The 18,198-nt window shown below is 42.4% G+C and overlaps 1 protein-coding gene across 2 annotated transcripts in view; it reads left to right on the top strand.

Moving 5' to 3' along the window:
• zn214 (Zinc finger protein 214) overlaps window positions 1–15,529 on the top strand; it is a 32,640-nt gene extending 17,111 nt beyond the window's left edge. The window contains exons 6-7 of one of the 2 annotated variants that reach the window (XM_045716210.2): window positions 1,874–2,001; window positions 11,214–15,529. In XM_045716210.2, coding sequence (XP_045572166.1) covers window positions 1,874–2,001; window positions 11,214–12,122 — 1,037 coding nt within the window. In that variant the 3' untranslated portion in view covers window positions 12,123–15,529. Of the gene's footprint in view, window positions 1–1,873; window positions 3,310–11,213 lie in introns of those variants that run through there. The other variant, NM_001140338.1, reaches the window with a different exon arrangement.
• Window positions 15,530–18,198: the final 2,669 nt, after the last annotated feature.

Raw genomic sequence — 18,198 nt, 5'->3', positions numbered from 1 at the left:
TAAAAGTACATTAAAGGTCCCAAAAAACATTGCAGTTGTAGCCAACCGTCCTATGCACTCGCAACGGCTAATGCACATTTTCCTCGCTCCATATCTCAAAGGCATATCAAATATCTTTGTAAAATAGTTGCTATTGAGCACATAATTGAGAGTTGAGAAGTATAAAGTATAACACTAAACCAAGGAATTTAAGTTCACCAAAGTGGTCAAACCTGGCTCTCGTCTGAACATTGATATTGTCCAGTATACTGTAATAGATTTGCCCCCTCTCTACACTGATTGTCTGTTTACTACGAGTTCCGCTTTCTGCCAGGCCCAGTTCATTGCCTTTCAGCTCGAACTGCTCATAGAAACTATCAAAGTCTTGTAGCTGCTGTTCCAGTGCTATCAGAGGTGGAAAAATTGTTCTCGATCAGCTTAGATGGAAAGCTACTGAGGATGGTTAGCTGACTCTATAGCCACATCTTTAATCTGAGCCTAGAGGAAAGTCTTTGTCCTCGTGCCTGTAGGAAAGCCAAAGTAATTACGCTACCCAAGAGTGGTAAAGCTGCCTTTACTGGTTCAAACAGCAGACATATCAGCTTGCTGCCAGATCTTAGCAAACTGTCAAACTGTTGAAAAAAATGGCAGTTTACAATTGAAGGAAAAACCAAGTAATTTAGTCTCCTCAACATGCTCAACAGCCACACCATTCATTACACGATTCAGCTGAGATCTTGAGATCTAGAACTTACGGAATGATTGTACCCAATACAATGCTCTTAGTTTTAGAGATGTTCAGGAACAGTTTATTACTGGCCACCCATTCTAAAACTTTGCATGTTGATATTCAATCTCCGTTGTTTATTCAATGCCAGATCTATCCATGAGCTGCCAAATGTCTTAAGAGCTACAGTATCTGGCTTTGGACGTGAGAAAGATTTCTCATGCTTGTTGAGTGCTATAGGCAAGTTGTTGGAAGTCGCAGTAACCGGCTCTTGTCCACATGCTGTCGCTGGCGGAAAACAGCAGGCAGGAGAAGCAGTAGTCGGCTGCTAGCTTCGCTGCCACAGTTAGAGCCAGTCTTTCCGTTGATACCACTCAGATTGAAAGGATTGTGTTATTTTCTGTCCCTTCCTTTGATGTAGGTCCCTAAACTCAGGTGTTGATCTTCCATCCCTTGTTTCGCAAGAAAATCCAACTTTGAAAACTGTTTCAGATGCAAAGTGTTAGTCATCCTGATCAGCTTACTTTAGCTAGCAGTAAAACGAACATAACCGCCAAAAGGCGGCAGATGACGTGTGACGTCCACAGGCAGGAGCGAGCTCTGTCTATACCCCAGCCTAACCCATTACTTTTTTCATGCCAATACGTATTTATTATTTGAGTGCAATGAAAATTAATGGGACATATTGACACATTAAAGGCAGCGAAGCTCTCTGCCTGCCTTTTGGCGTCCGTTAGCTGGCAGTATAAGGTAGAAAAACAGACCGCAAGTCATGTCAATGGCTTGCATTGAGTTTGGAGTTTGAAGGGTGGGAAAAAGGGACACAGCGAGGCTGCCTTTCTCTCTGGCCTACTTGGGCATTTTGTACCAGATCACTACACATTTGGGAAGATGGCATTTTCCCAAATGAAGGTGACAAGGCACTGCCTACCCTGAATGCACATCACTGTTACATACAGTAATAGATCTTCAATGGGAATAGTGATGGCCTGGCTATTATTTGTTGTTATTTTTCTTCATTCATAAAATTAAATCAATGCAACTTATGTTTACAAACAAAACACACCCGTTATAATGTATGAACTTGACTAAGTAATTGACAAAATAATCTCCATATATAGAGTTTTCTGACATTTTTTCTGTCTATTTTCTAACCTCTTCCTGCAGGTGGTTGGCTGGAGGCTAACAGAGGAGACTGGGGAGACATCATGGATTCCCAGACCCAGACTGATGCAGCCAAGGGCCCAGGGGACAACATCATTGAGCAGGCCAGGACCAGAGGTGACATAGTGGAGGTCAGTGGATGGGACAGCGTCCTCAACTCTGGGCTGGGGAACAACACTGTTAACCACAACCAGAAACAGACAGTCGAACACAAAACAACATCTGAATTTAGTCTCCATGACAACAGACTGGCTGAGACCAGGGCGAGGCGTAGATTTGGTCTGCGGGGACAGGGAGGTGACCATATGCGGCTGGAGAGAACAGACACAGACTCGGTTAGTGATGCTCCGTCCTGCTCCTATAGTTGTGATTCAGAGAGACTGATGGCGCCTCAGGTTAACCCCCTAACAGGTGCTGCCTTCAGCCTGCCTTCTATAGGATCTATCAACTGGAATATGGACCCTGTGACAACACAGACAGTCCCTGGCCTTCATCCTCCTCACACTCCTCTAATGTTAAACCAGACCTCAGACAATGCCAGTGCCTCAACACTAAATGGCTACACAAGCCCATTGACACGTGACAGTAGTAGAGACAGAATCAGTAAAGGTGGCATCGTCAAAGAGAAGCGCTTCATGTGTTCGTTCTGTGGGAAAGCCTTCAGTTTCCCCAATCAGGTGAAGATCCACCAGAGGATGCACACGGGGGAGAAACCGTTCAGCTGCCACTTGTGCTGGGACAGCTTCTCCCATTTGTCTAGCCTGAAGAGGCACCAGAGAGTCCACACAGGGGAGAAACCATACAGCTGCCCCCAGTGTCAGAAACGGTTTTCCCACCAGCACCGCTTGAAGATACACCTGAAGATCCACACGGGAGAGGGGCCGTTCGCCTGTACACACTGCGGGAAGAGGTTCTCAGAGAGGAGCTACCTCAGGATACACCAGCAGAAAATGCACACGGCCCATGTATAAAGTATTGTAACGTAATGTAGTACTAGCTAGTTTGTTTGTAGTTAATTATTTTGGTTGTGGATGTATAAGGAACTGGATGAGGTGAACTGAGGAAAGAATGATTATGACGAGGCAGAGTAGATGATATGGTGGTGGTTGGTGTGATGGTGGTGTCTGTAAAAATGCTTCACTGATGAAAAGGGACAACCCTGTCCCTTTACGTTGATATTGGTATTTTACAGAGAAATAATGATAGCGCCTTAATTCGTGTTTACTTATCATGAAGTAGTGAAGATGTGTGTAATGTGATGTTGAACCTTTTCCAAAGTCTTCTAAAATGTATTTGATCAAAGCGAGTCTACCAGTTTTAAAGAAAAGGTAATGAGAAGTTATTCTACTTGTCACATGTATCGTTTTGCATAATAAAAGTACTGTACTTTATGTTTGGTGAGTGTATGCCCATGTTGTTGAAATTAAATACAAAACAGACTCTGTGGTGGTGACTGACTTTTTGTATCATTGTGGGGACTGAGTGCCCCTTATCTCAGTCGAACCAAAACATTATAATTAATTCTTAAATCAACACATGGACATTTTTTATAATTCACTCCAATGGCTCCATATTGTTAGGTACACTATACAGTGCATTCGGAAAGTATTCAGGCACTTTCCCTTTTTCCACATTTTGTGAAGTTAGTCTTATTCTAAAATAAGTTTTTTTTTTTTTTTTAAATGTCTTCAATCTACACACAATACCCCATAATGACAAAGCAAAAACAGGTTTTTAGAAATGTTTGCTAATTTATTAAAAATAAAAAACAGATACTTTATGTACATAAGTACTCAGACCCTTTGCTATGAGACTCGAAATTGAGCTCAGCTGTATCCTGTTTCCATTGATCGTCCTTGAGATGTTTCTACAACTTGATTGGAGGCCACCTATGGTAAATTCAGTTGATTGGACATGATTTGGAAAGGCACACGCCTTTCTATATAAGGTCCCACAGTTGACAGTGCATGTCAGAGCAAAAACCATGCCATGAGGTCAAAGGAATTGTCCGTAGAGCTCAGAGACAGGATTGTGTCGAGGCACAGATCTAGGGAAAGGTACCAAAACAATTTCTTAAATGGAACAAGTTTGGAACCATCAAGCCTCTTCTTAGAGCTGGCCGCCCGGCCAAAATTAGCAATCCGGGGAGAAGGGCCTTGGTCAGGGAGGTGACCAAGAACTCGATGGTCACTCTGACAGAGCTCCAGAGTTCCTCTGTGGAGATGGGAGAACCTTCCAGAAGGACAACCATCTCTGCAGCACTCCACCAATTAGGCCTTTATGGTAGAGTGGCCAGACGGAAGCTACTCCTCAGTAAAAGGCATATGACAGCCCGCTTGAAGTTTGCCATCAGGCACTTAAAGGACTCTTGGATAAAACCAAGATTGAACTATTTGGCCTGAATGCTAAGCTTCACGTCTGGAGGAAACCTGGCACCATCCCTACGGTGAAGCATGGTGGTTTTTCATTTTTTAACATTTTTATTTGGATCTCTTTTAGTCCTCATTTGGACTAATCTTCCAAGAGGCCTTAAACATTAAAATACAATTTAGCATACGAACACATTTTCACATATAAACACACTGTTACAAACAGACATAATACACTAACATATTGACCCGATAAATACTCAGTCTAAAAATATATTGAATCTTCGTCTATTATAGTCCAACACAACATTTATATGTATTATATTTAAATGGTTTTAAAGTATTGTTTAAATGTATATATTGAGAGGTTTCTGGTTTGCTCAGTAAAATGTTCTATTTCTTTATTGCTCTAAATCAAAATGTTCTTTTGCCTATTTCTCTTTTCTGTCTAGATAACACATAGATGGTGGAAAATCTATTCCTAGTATTTACTGAATGTCTGTCTCTTACCAACTGAATACCGTTGTGAATAGAGTTTGCACGTTTTAAATTGTGTATATTATGAAATAAAATAAGCATGTTTTTTTCAATTATCTTGTTGATTGATGACCAACCAAGAGCATTGCGCATGACTACAACAGAAGAACCATATCCCCACCTTAAAACAATCCTTGCTGCTTTGTTCTGTGCAATCTGCAGCCTCCTAATTTCACTTTCTGATGCATTTCCCCAGACCACAGAACATTAGTTCACCTGACTCTCAATTAATGCTTGTGTTATTTGCTTAAGAATCTTTCCTGGTAAATATTTAGCTATCCTTCTGATCATGCATGCTGTTTTGATATTTTTTTTACATAGATGAGTTGTTTGAGGCGACCATGATAAGCAGTTGTCTAGCTGCACTCCCAGTAGTTTGGTTTCTGCCACTTCCTCAATTTGTACTCCCCCCATACTTAATTGTATCCCATGCTGTGTTGTTGGCCTTTTCTTAGTGGAACAGACCAACATAACTTTGGTTTCTTGGTGTTTAAAACAAGTTTTCCGGCAAACCCCCTCCCTGATATTCTCCAAATCTCCTTGTAAAGCTTGCCATACCTGTTGAACCGATTGTCTTGCTGTATAAATTGTAGTATCATCTGCAAATATAGTAGCTTGAGATACAGATAAGGCATAAGGAAGGTCGTTGGTATATATTAAATAAAGAAGTGGCCCAAGGCAACTGCCCTGCGGTATTCCACAGTTTAAAGCATGAGGGGAAGAAAATTAACCATTGATATAGGTGGACTGTTTCCTGTCAGTTAGATATGACTGTACCCAATTCAATGCTACCTTCTTAAAACCATAATGCATTCATTTTGTCAAAATTATTTCATGATCCACTAAATCAAATGCTGCACTAAAATCTAAAAATAGTACAGTCGTGGCCAAAAGTTTTGAGAATGACACAAATATTAATTTTCACAAAGTTTGCTGCTTCAGTGTCTTTAGATATTTTTGTCAGATGTTACTATGGAATACTGAAGTATAATTACAAGCATTTCATAAGTGTCAAAGGCTTTTATTGACAATTACATGAAGTTGATGCAACGAGTCAATATTTTTTAGTGTTTGACCCTTCTTTTTCAAGACCTCTGCAATCCGCCCTGGCATGCTGTCAATTAACTTCTGGGCCACATCCTGACTGATGGCAGCCCATTCTTGCATAAAAAAATGCTTGGAGTTTGTCAGAATTTGTGGGTTTTTGTTTGTCCACCCGCCTCTTGAGGATTGACCACACGATCTCAATGGGATTAAGGTCTGGGGAGTTTCCTGGCCATGGACCCAAAATATCAATGTTTTGTTCCCCGAGCCACTTAGTTATCACTTTTGCCTTATGGCAAGGTGCTCCATCATGCTGGAAAAGGCATTTTTTGTCACCAAACTGTTCCTGGATGGTTGGGAGAAGTTGCTCTCGGAGGATGTGTTGGTACCGTTCTTTATTCATGGCTGTGTTCTTAGGCAAAATTGTGAGTGAGCCCACTCCCTTGGCTGAGAAGCAGCCCCACACATGAATGGTCTCAGGATGCTTTACTGTTGGCATGACACAGGACTGATGGTAGCGCTCACCTTGTCTTCTCAGGACAAGCTTTTTTCGGGATGCCCCAAACAATCGGAAAGGGGATTCATCAGAGAAAATGACTTTACCCCAGTCCTCAGCAGTCCAATCCCTTTTGCAGAATATCAGTCTGTCTCTGATGTTTTTCCTAGAGAGAAGTGGCTTCTTTGCTGCCCTTCTTGACACCAGGCCATCCTCCAAAAGTCTTCGCCTCACTGTGCGTGCAGATGCACTCACACCTGCCTGCTGGCATTCCTGAGCAAGCTCTGTACTGGTGGTGCCCCGATCCCGCAGCTGAATCAACTTTAGGTCCTGGCGCTTACTGGACTTTCTTGGGCGCCCCGAAGCCTTCTTCACAACAATTGAACCGCTCTCCTTGAAGTTCTTGATGATCCGATAAATGGTTGATTTAAGTGCAATCTTACTGGCAGCAATATCCTTGCCTGTGAAGCCCTTTTTGTGCAAAGTAATGATGACGGCACGTGTTTCCTTCCAGGTAACCATGTTTGACAGAGGAAGAACAATGATTCCAAGCACCACCCTTCTTTTGAAGCTTCCAGTCTGTTATTCGAACTCAATCAGCATGACAGAGTGATCTCCAGCCTTGTCCTCGTCAACACTCACACCTGTGTTAACGAGAGAATCACTGACATGATGTCAGCTGGTCCTTTGGTGGCAGGGCTGAAATGCAGTGGAATTTTTTGGGGGGGATTCAGTACATTTGCACAGCAAAGAGGGACTTTGCAATTCATCTGATCACTCTTCATAACATTCTGGAATATATGCAAATTGCCATCATACAAACTGAGGCAGCAGACTGTGAAAATTAATATTTGTGTAATTCTCAAAACTATTGGCCACGACTGTACACCCACAAACCTGCCATTATCCACAGCATTGAGCCACTGGTCAGTCATGTCAACCAATGCAGTGGTAGTGGAATGGTTTTTGTGATAAGCATGCTGATTGGCTGTAATCAGATCATTCTTTTCCATGTACTCCCATATTTGTCTACTCACAATACCCTCCAATATCTTACTGAGTGAAGGGAGTAGACTAATTGGTCGACTATTGGCAGGAGTAATGGGTTCTTTGCTGTCTTTCGGAATAGGACACAGTTTCGCATGCTTCCATACATTTGCAAACATCCCCTTTTCCAGTGACCAATTAAATATATATTTAAGTGGAGCTGCAATCTGGGGAGCAGCATAGCGAAGTAAAACAAATTGTCCATAAGATCATAACCTGTAGATTTATCATCGGGTAATGACTTCAAATGGTTTAACACCTCCTATTGACACCATTTGTAGACTAAAAGAGCAGGTCTTGTTGCTCATAATATGATCATCAACCATTGGACAATAGCTTGTTTGGAAGAATGTATGTTTACATTATTGCTCAGTAAATTCATTTTCTTTGTAAAGAAAATCTGCAAAATGATTGGCAATGTCAGCTGGTTTTGTTATTGTTCTCCTGCCAACCTCCACACTAGATGGGCATGATGAGATAGATGTACCAAGTAGACCCTTAACTGTATTCCATACCTTTTTAGAATAATTTTTACAATCAATAAAAGCATTTTTGTAAAATATATATTTTTTCTTACGATTCAATTTAACTGCATAATTACGTAATGTTCTATAATTCTGTTAATCAATTTCTAGTTCTGATTTGGCTGCTAAGACTTTTGCCACATTTCTTTGAGAAAAAGCCTCACCCAGTTCATCATCAATTCATGGAGGTGGACGAGCCCCAACTGTACTCTTTCTTACTGGGGCATGATGGTCCATTACCTCAGTAAGCAAATCAATAAAACATTCTGTAGCGTGATTGAAATCATCCCCTAGATAAATCAGCTCCCAGGGTACAGCAGCCAAATTATTTTGAAATAGCTCATGATGAAATGTTTTAACATTTCTCTGGAACACAATCCTAGGGGGTTTCTTTGGAACCTTGGTGTTCATGGTTATGGTCACAAAATTATAGTCTGTCCAACCCACTGGCATTGATCTGGCTTTTAAACATTGCAATGGTATACTACAGAAGATCAGATCAATGCACGTGTCTGAATGGTGACCCAACTTAGTTGATGATCTAGTAGTATCATTAACCATTTGTTTCAAACCACAGTTCTCGGCATATCTCATCAATTTAATTCTATTCGAATTATTATGATCCTTCCAATTTATATTAAAATCACCCAAGATAAATACATCTCTGTTGCTATCTGTGGCCTGGTCAAACCCAGTGCATAAGTCATCCAGATAGGACACCTTAGAGCTAGGAGGTCTATACACACATCCTACCAATATGGCTGCCTGGTGAAGCAGATGTACTTGAGCCCATAGTGCCTCTACTTGACATACATTAAGGTCATCCCTCCTCTTAAAAGGTATATGATTCTGAATGTACAGTGCTACACCCCCACCATTCCTATTCCTGTCTCTTCTAAGTAGACTATATCCTTGAATGTTAATTTGCCCATCATTTACAGATGCATCTAAATGCGTTTCGGTCAGAGCCAAAATAGGAATATTATTTATGTTGACCAAGTTAAAAACCTAATGTATTTTGTTAGGAAGGCTACATACATTAACCTGCAACTGTTTCCTTGTCAAGTGGAGATCAATAGAGCATGTATTCATTATAGTTGAAGTTGTCATGATACACTACAACACAAACTCAGATTTGAACATTTAATTAATTAATTATAGCGAGGGAGTTACTCTAGAGTCCCGATACAATTGCCTGTTGATGTAAAGTTTATCCATCACCATGGAGACTCGTTGATTGGTGGCAGCATCATGCTGTGGGAATGTTTTTCAGCGGCAGGGACTGGAAGACTAGTCAGGATCGAGGGAAATATGAACGGAGCAAAGTACAGAGAGATCCTTGATGAAAACCTGCTCCAGAGCGCTCCGGACCTCAGACTGGGGCGAAGGTTCACCTTCCAACAGGACAACGACCCAGAGCACACAGCCAAGACAATGCAGGAGTGGCTTCGGGACATGTCTTTGAATGTCCTTGAGTGGCCCATCCAGAGCCCACACTTGAACCCCATCGAACATCTCTGAAGAGACTTGAAAATAACTGTGCAGTGACGCTCCCCATCCAACCTGACAGAGCTTGAGAAGATCTGCAGAGAAGAATGGGAGAAACTCCCCAAGTTACAGGTGTGCCAAGCTTATAGATTCATACCCAAGAAGACTCAAGGCTGTAATAATCAAATCAAATTTTATTTGTCACATACACATGGTTAGCAGATGTTAATGCGAGTGTAGCGAAATGCTTGTGCTTCTAGTTCCGACCATGCAGTAATATCTAACAAGTAATCTAAACATTTCACAACAACTACCTTATACACACAAGTGTAAAGGAATGAATAAGAATATGTACATAAAAATATATATGGATGAGCGATGGCCGAACGGCATAGGTAAGATGCAGTAGATGGTATAGAGTACAATATATACATATGAGATGAGTAGTGTAGGGTATGTAAACATTATATAAAGTGGCATAGTTTGAAGTAACTAGTGATACATTTATTACATCCAATTTTTTATTATTAAAGTGGCTAGAGAATAAGTCAGTATGTTGGCAGCAGCCACTCAATGTTAGTGATGGCTGTTTAACAGTCTGATGGCCTTGAGATAGAAGCTGTTTTTCAGTCTCTCGGTCCCAGCTTTGATGCACCTGTACTGACCTCACCTTCTGGATGATAGCGGGTTGTGAACAGGCAGTGGCTCGGGTGGTTGTTGTCCTTGATGATCTTTTTGGCCTTCCTGTGACATCGGGTGGTGTAGGTGTCCTGGAGAGCAGGTAGTTTGCCCCCGGTGATGCGTTGTGCAGACCTCACTACCCTCTGGAGAGCCTTACGGTTGTGGGCAGAGCAGTTGCCGTACCAGGTGGTGATACAGCCCGACAGGATGCTCTCAATTGTGCATCTGTAAAAGTTTGTGAGTGTCTTTGGTGACAAGCCGAGTTTCTTCAGCCTCCTAAGGTTGAAGAGGTGCTGTTGTGCCTTCTTCACCACGCTCTCTGTGTGGGTGGACCATTTCAGTTTGTCCGTGATGTGCTGAGGAACTTTCCACCTTCTCCACTACTGTCCCGTCGATGTGGATAGGGGGGTGCTCCCTCTGCTGTTTCCTGAAGTCCACGATCATCTCCTTTGTTTTGTTGACGTTGAGTGTGAGGTTATTTTCCTGACACCACACTCCGAGGGCCCTCACCTCCTCCCTGTAGGCTGTCTCGTCGTTGTTGGTAATCAAGCCTACCACTGTAGTGTCATCTGCAAAATTGATGATTGAGTTGGAGGCGTGCATGGCCACGCAGTCATGGGTGAACAGGGAGTACAGGAGAGGTCTGAGAACGCACCCTTGTGGGGCCCCAGTGTTGAGGATCAGCAGGGTGGAGATGTTGTTTCCTACACTCATCACCTGGGGGCGGCCCGTCAGGAAGTCCAGGACCCAGTTGCACAGGGCAGGGTCGAGACCCAGGGTCTCGAGCTTAATGACGAGTTTGGAGGGTACTATGGTGTTAAATGCTGAGCTGTAGTCGATGAACAGCATTCTTACATAGGTATTCCTCTTGTCCAGATTGGTTAGGGCAGTGTGCAGCTACCAAAGGTGCTTCAACAAAGTACTGAGTAAAGGGTCTGAATACTTATGCACCTTTAGGATGAATTGGAACGCCGACTGTGAGCCAGGCCTAATCGCCCAACATCAGTGCCCGACCTCACTAATGCTTAAATCACAGTGTTAGAGATGGGCTTGACTATGGTTTGCATTTTATAATATCGTGTCATGTTTCTGTGTGTACAGTAAAGACTTTCTTATATACATCTTAATATGCTCTTCTCTGCATTTTGTGTTTACAGTCTGCAGTCCATGAGGAACTGCTGATATCCGGTGTTGCTGGTGGGAGAGACTGGACCTCTGAAACGGGTGGTCACAAACCCTGGCACCGGTTCAGAACCCTGGATCAGGAGCCTTCGCTCTTACTTCCCGAGTCGGAACTGGGACCGAACCACGAAGGACAGAGGCTCCACCACCACACAGAACACAACCAGTGGACAGGTGGACTGAACAACCTCAGTCCTGGTGGTCATCAGAGAGACAGAGGATCCAGTCTGCAGCCCAGACCCTTCTCTTCACAGTCTCAGTGCAGGGATGAAGCAAGGCCTGGGGCTGATCGAGATAGACCCTCCTGTTCCTATGATACAAACACCACAGTATCCATGATAAACAGAGCAGGTCACCCTGGGCTTCAGCCTTCACAGAGAGTAGTGGGCGACCCCTCTGGTGGGAGTCTATCAGTAAGTCTGTCTTCTCCTTCAGAGTCTCGTCTAATGCCTAGTGACTGCGTTCATAGAAAGCCTGGACCTGGGTCTAGCCTTCCTCAGCTACCTCATGGTTACCCCATGAATACAGACAGGGTCAGAATGGGTGTTCATCACAAAAGGTACCTTGCCTATAACACAGCAGACAACCCCAACAACACCCAAACAATGGCTAGAGGTCGAGGACAGAACTCAAATACTCCTGCTTCTACCTCCTCTGGTGTCATTGGGTCACAACGTGGGGGGCCGAGCGTTAGGACTGACGCCAACAAGCCGTATGCCTGCCCCACGTGTGGGAAGTGCTTCGCTGAAGCGTACTATGTGAAGATGCACCAGACCGTTCATACCAAGGAGAAGCCCTTCAAGTGCAAACTATGTTATAAGAGCTTCTCCTTCCTGACTAACCTTATCAGACATAGGAGTGTCCACAATGGGAAGAATTCGTAGCAGTGTGGCTTGAGATGTACACAGAGGATATCTGAGAACCATTCTTTAGCTGACATATTATAGTTATAGTAAGAAGGTAATCAACCACTTACCCTTCATTAACCCTTTTGTTAACTTGTCATTTGAAACAGGCTAGTAAATACCTTGTTTTTAGAGAAACCGTAAACCTGGGCAAGAACTAGAAGAGTTGAATATTTACCTTACTGGAGTTGATATAGTCATATTATTTTCTATTCTGTTCTAGCTAACACTTCTTTCTAAACAAGTCTGCTCTCAGCTTGAAAGATACTGATCATAGGATATCTGATGTGTAATGTCATAAGAAGTACCGTATTTCAAAGAACAGCAAGCATACATTTAACATTTAACCGCACCCTTTGAAGTATGAGGCAAACCAATAAGATACATTCTCTTCAGAGTAAACGGAGGTAGGTGGAAATGGGAAGAGATGACTGACACAATGGCGGAAACTGTTTTGTTTGAAACTGCTGGCGAGTGAAGATGACAGTGAGAATGAGTGGGTTTCACTGGCGAAAAAGAAAGGAAACAAGAGAAGTAAAGTTGTGGTGGACAATAGGAAACTCTTAGACTGGTTTTTGATCGGAGTGAGGGTTTTGGATCAATGGAACCTGGGAGATCCATTTGAAGTGGCATCAGTGAGAGTCACAAGAAGTGGGCTTATTTCGATTTTTTCTGTGTGTCGAGACATGACAGGTGTCTCAATCAATGAGAGAAGACTTGAAATAGACAAGATGGCGGCGTACACATTGTTGGATACTTCGTGGAGCAAAAAAAGTATTTATTTTAATAACAGAGCATTTATCTCAATTCAAACGGACCCTTTGCAACTGGACACAGACATTTTATGGGACTCCTGTTTCCACGAATCGAGGACGAAGAAAATGATCTGTGCTACACCAAACAGTACCTATCCTGTAACACCCATTAATGGATACCAAAAGTTTTTGGGTAAATCACATCTGGTGTAACAATCTGTAGCTAAGGATGTACAAGGAATCCTGTACATGAAGGTACCGCCCTCACAGGCCCCTGAACCTGTGTAGGGATTTGATTTAGATTGGACTGTGAGTGACTGAAGAAGTGGGATGGTTTTAATTGATCTATATTTGTATTTCGTGCATTGTCACCCCCCCCCCCCCCCCCCTTCCCGAAATGGATTCTAGAGGGTCCACACAGGGGGAAAACCCTAAAGCTGCCCCCAGTGTGAGAAGAAGTTCTCCCGCCAGCACCACCTGAAGATGGTCCACACGGGCGTGAGGCTGTTCGCCTGTACACACTGCGGGAAGAGGTTCTCAGAGAAGAGCTACCTCAGGATACACCAGCAGAAAAACCATTCCACTCTATAACATAGAAAGTAACCATTCCACTCGATAGCTTCTGACGTTTAGATCAAACCCTGCATTAAAGACAGATTAATTTTCATTGTTGTCAGCAGAAAATATCATTTGGAATAACTAGAGTAACAGATTTCAGTATTGAATATTCCTGGGTAGGATATTGTATCCAGACATAAAGTGTCTTATATATCATGTTTGTACTGTGTAGGCTAAATGATATTCACAAATTCCTTTTTATTACTTTCATTCAACTACTTTATTTTTACCTAAAGACACTCTTAATGAGAAAATTAATGCAGTTTATCAAGTTCATGCAGTTTTGTTGTTTAGACGTGTGTGTGGTTCTATTGCTAATACTGGTTTCAATGTGTCACTATGGGATTTGCTTGGGGGCAGATTATTTGTTTGAAGTATCCAATCACACAGCATCTGTTGGAGACAGAGAGGTCGAGTGGCGCCCACTGGTCAACAAGGATTATCCCTCAATCTCCTGCTTTACACAGAGCCCTGGCAACTACTGTTAACGCAGGGATCTTTTGACCCAGAGTTCCCCTGTCCAGTGTCTGTGTTCTTTTGCCCATCTTAATCTTTTATTTTTATTGGCCAGTCTGAGAGATTTCTTTTTCTTTGCAACTCTGCCTAGAAGGCCAGCATCTCAGAGTCGCCTCTTCACTATTGACATTGAGACTGGTGTTTTGCGGGTACTATTTAATGAAGCTGCCAGTTGAGGACTTGTGAGGCATCTGTTTCTCAAACTAGACACTCGCCAATTTGTGCAGTTCTGTGAACGGAGTAGTACACAGCGTTGTAAGAAATCTTCAGTTTCTTGGCAATTTCTCGCATGGAATAGCCTTCATTTCTCAGGACAAGAATAGACTGACGAGTTTCAGAAGAAAGTTCTTTGTTTCTGGCCATTTTGATCCTGTAATCGAACCCACAAATGCTGATGCTCCAGATACTCAACTAGTCTAAAGAAGGCCAATTTTATTGCTTCTTTAATCAGTACAACAGTTTTCAGCTGTGCCAACATAATTGCAAAAGGGTTTTCTAATGATCAATTAGCCTTTTAAAATGATAAACTTGGATTAGCTAACACATCGTGCCATTGGAACACAGGAGTGATGGTTGCTGATAATGGTCCTCTGTACACCTACGTAGATATTCCATAAAAAAAATCAGCCGTTTCCAGCTTGAATAGTCATTTACAACATGAACAATGTCTGCACTGTATTTCTGATCAATTTGATGTTATTTTAATGGACAAAAAATTATATCTTCTTTAAAAAACAAGGACATTTCTAAGTGACCCCAAACTTATGAACGGTAGTGTAAGAATTACCAACTGTTTGTGTCTTGGGCATCCCCCTGTAAGTGCTGATTTAGGACCAGATTTGCCTTTTAAATCATAATGAATAAGACTATTGATCCTCAATCAGCACTCCTACTCTGACCCTTTGTGGATACAGGCCAAGGTCTTCAATAATTGTAAGTGTGGGACCACACCTTTGAATTATCAAACCATTTAAGTGTCAAGTAAGCAAATCAACTTACATGTTTGCATAGTATCAAATTAACTAAGACGTTTTGCATAGTATCAAATCAACTAACATGAGGTTCTCAGAGGGGAGCTACCTCAGGAAATGCACATGGCCCATGTATAGAGTGATATGTAGTACTAGTTACTAGTTTATTTGTAGTTCATTCTGGTGGATTTGGATATTGTAGGGAACTGGATGAGGTGAACTGAGGAAAGAATGAGTATGATATGACAACTATGTCCCTTTAGGTTGATACTGGTATTTTATAGTGACATAATGATAGTGTTAATTCATGTTTAGTTGACATGAAGTAGTGAAGCTGTGTGTAAAATAATGTTGAACCTCTTCCAAAGTATTCTAAAATTAATTATTTCAAAGCAAGGGTACCAGATTTACAGAAAAGGTAGTGTTACCATAGTGTCACGTATCAGTTTGTGCAATAAAAGTACTGTACTTCACGTTATGTGATTGTATGACCATTTTGTCGAAATTAAATACAAAATTGACTCTGTGTGGACTTGGTTATCTCAGTCGAACCAAAACATTATACTTAATTCTTGAAATGACACATGGAAAAAATATATAATAATAAACTCAACTGACTGTGGTTAACATTTTCTAATATGTCATGTTTCTGTGAGTACAGCAAAGACTTATAAACCTTTATATGCTCTTCTGTACAATTTGTGTTTACACCGTCTGCAGTCCATGAAGACCTGCTGATATCCGGTGTTGCTCGCCACAGTCTCAGTGCAGGGTTGGAGCAAGGCCTGGGGCTGATAGGAACAGGAGGGTCTATCTCTATGATACAAACACCACAGTATCCATGATGAACAGAGCAGGTCACCCTGGGCTTCAGCCTTCACAGAGAGTCTTTCAGCAAGTCTGTCTTCTCCTTAAGTTAAGGGTCCCGTCTAATGCGTGGTACCTAGTGTGTAGTTCAGCCCACAATCCTAATAACACCCAAACAATGGCTAGAAGTCAAGGAGGGAGCTCAAAGACTAACCACCTGATAGTGGTGGCACCTGCTTCTACCTTAGGTGTCATTGGGTGACAACGTGTGAGGCCTAGCATTACAGATGCCGACAAGCCATATGCCTGCTCACGTGTGGGAAGCGCTTCGCTAAGGAGAAATATGTGAAGCAGCATCAGACCGTTCCCACCAAGAAGAATCCCTTCAAATGTTTCTCCCTCCTGAGTATCCTTATGAGACATAGGAGTGTCCACAATGGGCACTGGGTAGTAGGTAGGAGTTGCCCTTAATCAGATATTTTTTCATGCTCTCCTCCCAACTTTCATCATATCTGTGATGTGTGTTATTGTTATGAATCTCCCATGGCTGTTGCAAACATTGTCAATCAATTATTGACCTACTCAGCCACACAAGTCACACACTCAAAGTTGGCTGTATTTATACTGATGTACACACATTTATTTGGACAGTGAAGCTAAAACTTTTAATTTGGTTCTATACTCCAGCATTTTGGATTTGAGATCAATGTTTCATTAGGAAAGTATGTTTGTCTATGGAGATTGCATGGCTGTGTGCTCAATTTTACACACCAACGGGTGTGGCTGAAATAGCCGAATACACTAATTTGAAGGGGTGTCCACATACGTTTGTATATACAGTGCATTCGGGAAGTATTCATACCCCTTGACTTTTTGTTGTTACAGCCTTATTCTAAAGTGGATTATATTGTTTTTTTCCCCCTCAGTCTACACACAATACCCCATTACGACAAAGCGAAAACTGGTTTAGACATTTTTGCTAATTTATTACAAATGAAAAACTGAAATCATATTTACATAAGTATTCAGACCCTTTACTCAGTACTTTGTTGAAGTACATTTGGCAGCGACTACAGCCTCGCGTCTTCTTGGGTATGACGCTACAAGCTTGGCACACCTGTATTTGGAGAGTTTCTCCCATTCTTTTCTGCAGATCCTCTCAAACTCTGTCAGGTTGGATGGGGAGCGTCGGTGCACAGCTATTTTCAGGTCTCTCCAGAGCTGTTTGATGGGGTTCAAGTCCGGGCTCTGGCTGGACCACTCAAGAACATTGAGACTTGTTCCAAAGCCACTCCTGCGTTGTCTTGGCTGTGTGCTTATGGTTGTTGTCCTGTTGGAAGGTGAACCTTCGCCCCAGTCTCTCCTAAGCGCTCTGGAGCAGGTTTTCATCAAGGATCTCTCTGTACTTCGCTCGGTTCATCTTTCCCTCGATCCTGACTAGACAACCAGTCTCTGCCGCTGAAAAACATCCCCACAGCATGATGCTGCCACCACCATGCTTCACCGTAGGGATGATGCCAGGTTTCCTCGCTTGGCATTCAGGCCAAAGCATTATCTCTTGTTTCTCATGGTCAGAGTCCTTTAGGTGCCTCTTGGCAAAATCCAAGCGGACTGTCATGTGACTTTTACTGAAGAGTGGCTTCCATCTGGCCACTCTACCATAAAGGCCTGATTGGTGGAGTGCTGCAGAGATGTTAGTCCTTCTGGAAGGTTCTCCCATCGCCACAGAGCAACTCTAGAGCTCTGTCAGAGTGGCCATCGGGTACTTGGTTACCTCTCTGATCAAGGCCCTTCTCCTCGATTGCTCAGTTTGGCTGGCTGCCAGCTCGAGGAAGAGTCTTGGTGGTTCCAAACCCTGTTCCATTTAAGAATGATGGAGGCCACTGTGTTCTGAGGGACTTTCAATACTGCAGAAATGTTTTGGTACCCTTCCCCAGATCTGTGCCTCGACACAATCCTGTCGCTGAGCTTTACGGACAATTCCTTCGACCTCATGACTTGGTTTTGCTCTGACATGCACTGTCAACTTTGGGACCTTATATAGACAGGTGTAGCCCTTTCCAAAACATGTCCAATCAATTGAATTACCAAAGGTGGACTCCAATCAAGTTGTAGAAACATCTCAAGGATGCTCAATGGAAACAGGATGCACCTGAGCTCAATTTTGAGTCTCATAGCAAAGGGTCTGAATACGTATGTACATAAGGTATCTGTTTTTTGTTTTTAATAGATTTGCAAAAATGCCTAAAAAACTGTTTTTGCTTTGTCATTATGGGGTATTGAGTGTAGATTGATGAGGAAAATGTTTTATTTAATATATTTTAGAATAAGGCTGTAAGGTAACAAAATGTGGAAAAAGTCAAGGGGTCTGAATACTTTCCGAATGCA

This window comes from Salmo salar, chromosome 04, assembly GCF_965601325.2.
Source record: "Salmo salar chromosome 04, fSalSal1, whole genome shotgun sequence".
Taxonomy (NCBI): Eukaryota; Metazoa; Chordata; class Actinopteri; order Salmoniformes; family Salmonidae; genus Salmo; species Salmo salar.
This window is presented reverse-complemented; position numbering and strand designations above follow the sequence as displayed.